We start from the raw sequence: 8,642 nt of genomic DNA, 5'->3' as shown, positions 1-8,642 counted from the left end.
CACTTTTTCACAAAATCTATTCTCCAAAAGCTATTCTCCAAACCATGGTTTGGTTTCATCCAAGGGGAAGCTGTAAAAGTCCTTCTCAGAAGCATTTTTTCGCAAATCGAAACAAACTCGTCCACATATTTATTTTGTATACAGTAAAATCACTTTTAAAACTATAGTTTTGTTTCCATCCAAACACTCAAGATAGTTTTTAAGAATAAATACTTTTTGAATTTGATCTCTGTGAATAATTTTTTAACATCAAACAAAATATTTTTTTAAGAATATTGTGATATGTACTGTTCATTGTGAAGCGCAAACTACAAGCACATGGGTTGCAAATAGTATAAAAGTATCATTTCCATAAGAATTAAAACAAAAATCAGTTAATTATAGCACTTGTGTTCTTAACTAAGTTGAATGAAATCATTTAAAAAAATTGTAACTTAAAATTTAGTTGTTCCAAAATGATAAAATAACTAAAATTACAAATTTGATTTCAAAACAATTGGAACTTATGATTATTTCTCCCCTTTGTATCTCATGAAACCTAGCTAAATCCCTCTCAACTGACATTTAAATGACATTATGTGTCATTATGTGTCTGTTAGCAGTTCTAAATTATTTGATTAAACTTTCTAAAGTCAAAACTAAATTTTAATTGTCCATAAAATGTTCTATCTCTTGTAACATTTAATAAAGATCATTTGAAGTATTAACCTTAATTTGACAACATTAGGTTAGTAAGTATATTTCTATGTTACCAATAAACCCTCCAACATTAGGTTAGTAACTATATTTTTATGTTACCAATAAACTCTCCATTCAACTATTAAATTTCACGTCAAGTACAAATATATTTAAGTTCTACATCCCAATTAGCTTTCTCAAGTCAAATTAAGATAAATGAAACATTTAGAGTGGTAGCCAATCACTAAGGAGCATTAAGCCCAAAATAAATTCAACACATAAATTCAATAAATGCTAAAACAGAGGAATAAATGAGTTTCAATTCATATAAAAGTTCAAAATAATCCTAGAACAAGTGGTTTTTAGCTACTCATAATTGAGGGAAAAAAACAAGAAATATATAGAATCCCCTTGTCCATATCAAAGAGTAAGAAGGAAAAGGAAAAGAAGTTCAGAAAAACCAACAAAAGAAGCTTGAATCTTTTCGATCTTCGAATCTCAAGTTCTAAGATCTTTAATAATCCCAAAACCTAACTCCACTTTGTTCCAAAAATGTGTTTTCAGTTGCTCTCTTTGTTTCTCAATCAAACACGGCGTCCAAAATGCTAAAAATCATATCCTTTGAGTTTTTTATGTCAGAAAAATGAATTTGTGTTTTGAGTTTTGTCAAGGTGCTGTGGTACTCTTATCATAATGTCGAGGTACCAGAAGCATTGTATTTTCTTTGCACAAAGCACAGTGGCACTTCTGCTTTGGTGTCATGGCACCAATAACATTGCTTTCTTTCCTTAAAATAGAGTATCGTAGCACCTCGCACGTATGTCTTGGCATTAATTGGTCTTCCCAACTTGACTTTCTTACTCATTAACTCTTTCTTACTTGCTTATAATGTTCATATGTTTATTTGCACCTAGCAATAATAAGCATTTGTAAGTGAAGAAATTGTAAGATTCAATCATGAAATTTTTTTTGAGTAAAAAGGAAAATATTTTTACTTTTGCTCTTATGACTCTCCAATCAAATATATTCAAAATAGATTTTAAATCAATAAGATTTGGAGAGTCAGCAGTTGCAAGAATTAGAATCTTTATATGATTATATTATTTGATAAGAGTACTTATAACATTTAAAAAGATTAACAACATGTATGAGGTTGCAAAAGATCACTCTAAGTATGCCAAAATGTCCCAACACAATTAAAAAAAATAGTTCCATCTAAAAATGGGAAAAAAAATTCAATTTTTGAATACTTTTGACATTAGTATGGTTGGTCATGAGAAAATGGAAGATATGATGATAAAATCATTTATAATTGTTTTTTAAGATACAAAGGCAAGCCAAAACTCAGATGAGAAAGCAAGAACTTCCCAAGACAAGAACTAATTAACAGTTCATTTTTAACCAGCAAGCTATTGATTGATGTGACAAGCAGTTTCACCTCATGAAAATGAGAACACAGGTTCAAATTTTGAAAAGTGTACTTATTGAAAGAAGCAAAAACCCTTTGCACTCTAAACCTCAATTAAAAAAAAAACCCTTGATCAAATGAAAAAAGAACTAATTAATAGTTCAAATTTAATAACTATATCTCCTTGGGCTTAGAAATGAGAATGAAATTTCTATAAACTCATGTTGGACTTAGAAGCCCCCTCCATTACATTGTGATGGTCCACTCTCACAAGTTATGGGTCTAGCACAAAGCTAGTCTCTCACAAGTCACAACATGGTACAAATTCTTACTGGAAGATGTGTTCACATTTAAATACAAAGGCAAGAGGAAACTTGGATAAGAAAGGTAGAACTTCCCAAGACTAGAATTAATTAGCAGTTCATTTTTTACTAACAAGCTGCTGATTGAGGTGGTAGGCAGCCATGAGAAGGAGAGCATAAGTTCAAAATTCTAAAAAATGCATTTATTGAGAGAAACAAAAATCTTTTGCGCTCTAAGCCTCAAAAAAAGAAACCCTTGATCAAATTAAAAAAAAAAAGGAACTAATCAGCAGTTCAAATTTGATAACTATATCTCATTGGGCTTAGAATTGAGAATGAAGTTTTCTATAAACTCATGTCACAACATGGTTCAAATCCTTGATGGAAGATATGCTCACATTTAGTGCCCGGCAATGTCTCTAACATAAGTTAAAAGACTAAAAATATATTTTTTAAATTCAAGAGATAAAAGGATACCTATATATAAAATATTTTCAAATACTAACATTTTTAGTTGAATTTTTAAAACAACCATAATTGTTATAAAAAATAATCATTTAAGTCTAATAATTTTAGAATTAAAAGACTAAAAGTATATTTTTTTAAATTTAAGAGACTAAACTAAAATTTTGTATTAAGTTAAAAGATCAAACGTATGATTTTATCTTATTATTATTATTTATTACGTTTCTGGACTACTAATGGGTGTGACTGTTCAAGATATCGTTGAACTACTGATAAATAAAAGCGAGTCAAACATTTCAACTCTTTTATGGCTCCATTGACTCATTTGTTCAGTTTGTGGCATACAACAAGCACTGATGCTGACTAGTGAGGACTGTTAACAGCAGCCTAAATTCATTTTCACGCCCCAAAACAGCACTTGCAAGTACAATGAACGACGCATCAGTTTGTTTCGCATATGCATATCATATTGTGTATGTCAAACCCAAATCATTTTTAATAGCAGTCCAGATTTTCTAGTTGAGCCAATAATAAAGATGTATTATTCATAGAGATCAAGCTGGTGTGAAATGTCAAATCTCAAGTATAGTATTATAGTGGGTAGGTTTTTTAAAATTAATGATCAACGATTTGAGAAAGGGCTGATCAAATGTTAAGACCAAGAAAGAAAACAAGTGAGGTAATATAAGTATTGCTATTTAAGCTTAGATTCTCCAAGTGATTACTGAAAGATAAAGATTAAAATACATATAGTATGAATTATTTGTTGGGATATTTAAGAGGGTTAATTCTCCTACATCAATTGCCTGCTCTCACATCAACTTTCCCTCTCTCCCTGTCACTTCCCGAGGGTAAAAAGTACAGGCATTAACCCAAATGAAGGAAGTTGTTATAATGCATTTTGATTTCCAGAAAGCAACATGCATTGATAATCTCACAAAGGGAGGGAGATAGAGAGAAAGGGTTCCAAAGTCTCTGCAAATGACCATCAAAATCTTGCTTCGTTCATGCTATTGAGTACTAATATGTACAGTTACATGTTATACATGTCACAGTTCCACTATACGGGTAAATCATAAACCAACCATGATGCATCTTTGATGCATGCTCTTCAATAAAATTGTAAATTTTAGCTTTCTCGGTTTGAGAGTCTCCCTTTGTGTTTCATCACAACAAAACTGTACAAGTGTGTACGAACGAGGACCGGCCCCGACTTCTTAACTACAAGACTAAGACCAGTAATATGGCCACAAGGATTATAATTCTTGCTTGTTAGTGAAAAATTCGGAGATTTCCTAGCTAATGATGTATGAGTTACCATGACTTGGACCAAGATCAGGACGTAGTCGTTATTTGGTGAAATTTATAGCAATTCCGAGCATCGGATACAGTAATAGTTGATAAGCCTACTCGCGAGGCTTTCTGGTTCTGGGACCAGAGCAGATGTGAAGCAGTTCCAGAAATGAAAAGTGAATGACTGGTGCAAAATTTTTCTGAACAGAGCATCTTGCTGAGCCTTTTCTGTCTCTGATGTCGGAGCTATAAAGTATCTGTTTACAGATAAATTAAATTAAGGCACACATGACGATAAATGCAACAAATTTAATAAAATTAAGGGCAAGGCAATACCATTGAAATCTGCAAATAAGTGTTGGTGCCAACACTGAAGAATGTGTGATCAAATATCTCCTAATCATTCCTATGCCAGAATGCACTCTTAGTTGAAGGAGAATGTCATGTTACCTTGTGATGTTCTGAGAACTAATCGGGAAGAAAATATACGAGGGCTCCTCTTTCAACTCCATCTGCTTAACATATTTATTCCTGCCTTTCAAAAAATTTCCTGCAACCCTTGTCAAAAGTTCAGCACCATTCCATCTCAAGCTGGTATCATCATACGTTAAATAGAACTCTCTCAAGCACTCCTTTATGAAGAGACTGCATTGAAATAAGAAGCCAAGGAAAATTCCGAATAATCAATTGCATTAATCTTCTATCGTCAATATAAACCACCAAAGGGCTGCCAATACATAACATTTAAAGTGTCTCCTTGTAATTCCTTAAGCACAACATGGTCAAATTTATTACTTTGCTATTCAAATTTCTGCATCTTTGCAAGTTGCTTCCATCTCATTTTCTCAGTAATCAGAGTTTCAAATATTAAGGATTTGAATTTCATATCAACCTCGAATTTTTGCTAATGTACGAAGACCAAATATTTCCCAGCTTCAGCAAGCTGATCTTTGTATAAAATGCAATTACCTAACTTTGTCTAACTCTGGAGTTGTGAAAAAATTTCATGCCTGGATACCAAATTTAAGGCATTGGTATCCCATTGTTGGCACCACATCTAAAAGCCAATGTAATTGGAATCTGAATAATCTGATATTAAAAACCAAACTTCCTGTAAGATTCGATTGTTCAATGGACGGAGGGAATTTTCTTGATGGACAAATCCAGTAAAGTAGTTGATGTTGATATCTCTTTAAAGGTCCTAAATGTCCCGTAAGTGGTTTGCAATTTAATGGAAGAAAGGAAGGCACTTTTTATTTTTTGGTTTGTTACCAACAGGGTTTTATTTGACTTTGCCCTTTCATTTTGTAATCTGGAACAAATATCTAAAGCATTATGGGCTTTCTTCCATCTTAATACTTTCGAATGCCACTTGTCAACTTGCTTCCAATTCCGGCACTATTGTCAGGGAAAAAATGCACATTCATTGATAATACACTTTAGCTGTATCCCAATGTCTGCTTTTTAATTCATTGTCAATTTGGTGGCACTGGGAGTCATAGAAGATGCTTCAATGATTCTCACTAATAAGGATCAATGCTGTGTAAGGAAAATATAACAACCGGGGTTTCAGTGACATGGTTGGAATCCATCGTACTGCAATCCTTTCAGTTTTATATTTTCATTTTCCTTTTTGTTCGTTTTGGAGAATACCATATCCTCTTCCAAGTTATATTTCCTTTCCTTTGTTCTAATAAAATTGCATTCTTTCAAGTTTTAACCCAAAAAATGGTGACATAATGTAACTTCTCCCTGGCATAATATAATTAGGACATCAAGCTATCGATACCTGTGCCTTCTAAATGCCATCACAGCACCATTCAAAGCACTTCCAGCAATGTGATCCTCCATACCAACAGAATTGTTAAGGGAAGAGATTGGTTTTAAAACAATGATATCTGAGTCTAGATAGGTCCCACCGTACCTGAGCAAACAAAACTCGACGTCATTGCTGTAATACACAGATATAATTTTCACAAGAATAAAACACACGTAGCAAGTCCGCAGCCTAATCCAATTAATACACAACAGGGTTGAGGCATACACCATCAGCATGTTGACTAACTCAGAAAATCACTTAACTACTGACAAATTCTACCAACTTTAACTGGAAAGTCTTGTAGCAGCATACAGACACCTTTTTTTTCTTTAAAATCATCATCACTGATTAGAATCTGCAGGCAGCAAGAAGATCGTTTTAATTCGGATGTCTATGTCTTCATTAGAATAAACTTATGTTCAGCAGAAATTTCGAAGTAACATAAGACCTATATCAGATGTTCTGATGCATGGTTTCATTGAATGAACGACCATACCCCTTAGATAATTGATAGTTTAACGTCCATGTCTTGGTTCATGGGGTAGAGGAAAAGGTCAAAAGGAGACACATATGTTTTGGAAACAATGAAATAATTTCACAACACGTCTCATGTGGCATTTAGGAATTTTAGACTCCCGATCACAAGCAAATATGTCGAACATTCATTGTGGCGAAAAATGGAAGTGTTTAAGGGCGCAAACTGCCAAAGAAAATGAACATATAACCAGTGGAAGCAAGTTTACTTGTACAGAGCTGCAAGACGGATAAGTTCACTGTAATGAGTTGAATAGAAATTTATCTTTCTCCATTCAAACCAGATGGAAGCAAAAATGTGGGTTGGAGTATCCTTCAGCAGTTCATCAAGATTTGGCATGGCAACAGCAACTTTATAGCTGAAAAAAATAATGCTTTAGCTGAGAATACATAATCTAAACAGAAAAATTGGTCCAAAAGTAAAAGGAGGAAGGGGGAGGAAGATAAGTACCCATCATTTACAAAGTTATCTTTAAAGAAGTCAAGCTCAATTGTCTCTGAGAACACCACCACACAGGCGTCTCGATGGTGGTAGAGTAAACTCTCAAGCCCACGTTGATGCCGAACACCATACATCCAAGGTGGTGAATTCCACACCATAAACACCCTCATATCACATTTTCCCATCCTGAAAAAGGCATCCATAAATTCTGAAAATGCTAAATGTGGAGGCAACCCAGGATAGTATCCCCATCTCTTACCATCTGCGTATATATGATTAAGAAACTCAGGCCTCCTCTGAATCTCAGAGGCGACATCCTTAGAGCCACTTGAGCGACCCAGTTTGCCAATGGCTTTTTCCTCACTGCCTAGATGCTCCTGGCTACCATAATTCATGTCTTTTTCAGTAGAACCATCACCTGCATTTTCATTTAAATTCCAACGTTCGGCACCTTTAACCTCACTTCTTGACTGTCCGTCACTCTTGAAAGAAAATACATTATCTGCTCCATTTCTCTCATTGTCATTTAAAGTTCCACGCTCTATTCCTTTAGTCTCACTCGTTGACTCTCTATTACTCGTAGCCTTACATTTGCAAGCAGTAGAATTATAATTTATAACCTCATCATCATATTCTTGCAAGCCTGAATCACGGGTCTCCTTGGATCTGGCCGAAGTCTTCTGACCGAGAAATGGGGTTTTATTAAATTCATTCATCCACCACTTAAGTGAATTTCGGTCACCCTCTGTAAACCTGGCCAAGCTGAATTCATCTGGATCTTGCAGCATCAGATTGCTCATGGGGTCTAGAACAGCCCAATTGGACTTGAACATCTTATTCTTCTTCAAAAACTCGCCCTTTTTCTGGAACCAATCACCCCATCCTTCTCTTAGGGGCGAGACTCTCCTTCCCAATTTCAGCAACAGTGCGTCCTCAATTCCGGTCACCTGTGCTGCTTTCCTCCTCACGTCCTCGTCCACCGGCGTATCATCGGAAGCAAAGGCAGCCTTACTCCGATCCTCCTCCATCCGGGATCCCGCAAGAAATCCAGCACCATTATCATCCCATTCCTCTATCGTGCGCTTCTTAAAAGCCCTCCTTATACACCCACTTACGTGATCAAAGAAATACCCAGAATCCTTGATCAGCCTATCAGACCCTGAATACTCGTCTTCTAAATCCGCTGGCTCTTTTTGCTGTTGATGTTGGTCCTGGTCCACATCAATAATATCAATCTCATTGATCACGTCATCGATTTTTCCGCTCCAAGAGTCGTATTCGTCTTCAAGAAAGGGAGTGTGGAGGATGTGGGGGTGAGGGAGAGAACGGGAGAGGCGAGAGTAAAGGAGAGAGACAAAGAAAAGAAGAAGAAGGAGGGAAGAGACGGCGATACAGAGGCAGGATCCGTAAGGGAAGCGTCGACGGGATCGGAGGAATCTGAGCATTGTTGAACTGTGACCAAAGGGAGGGTCTGTGAATATTGAAGAGTTGAGTAAATTTGACTGTGAAGTCTTGAGGGCGAAGAAGGAAGGAGGAAGGAGCAGCTGCATGCGCGGCCGGTAATGCTGTTGTGCCAGCTCATCTCGTCGTGGCCGAGACAGTGAGCGCCTTTTCGGCGAAACCCGTCTTCTTCTCTAAGCCGAAATATATAATTATTACATTATTATAATTATAAATTATAAATTATTTTAATATCAACAT

At 35.5% G+C, this 8,642-nt stretch overlaps 1 protein-coding gene across 1 annotated transcript; it reads right to left on the bottom strand.

The window, feature by feature from the left end:
• Positions 1–3,835: 3,835 nt before the first annotated feature.
• Positions 3,836–8,531, bottom strand: LOC114718203 (uncharacterized protein At4g19900). Its single transcript, XM_028903458.1, has 5 exons — positions 6,951–8,531; positions 6,709–6,858; positions 5,936–6,070; positions 4,597–4,791; positions 3,836–4,403 (listed from the first exon to the last, which is right to left on the bottom strand). Exons 1-5 carry the CDS (start codon positions 8,489–8,491, stop codon positions 4,217–4,219), a joined length of 2,208 nt encoding a protein of 735 aa, XP_028759291.1. The 5' UTR covers positions 8,492–8,531; the 3' UTR covers positions 3,836–4,216.
• Positions 8,532–8,642: the final 111 nt, after the last annotated feature.

This window comes from Neltuma alba, unplaced genomic scaffold (assembly GCF_004799145.2).
Source record: "Neltuma alba isolate B1F8T4 unplaced genomic scaffold, ASM479914v2 tig00011820_pilon, whole genome shotgun sequence".
NCBI lineage: Eukaryota > Viridiplantae > Streptophyta > Magnoliopsida > Fabales > Fabaceae > Neltuma > Neltuma alba.
This window is presented reverse-complemented; position numbering and strand designations above follow the sequence as displayed.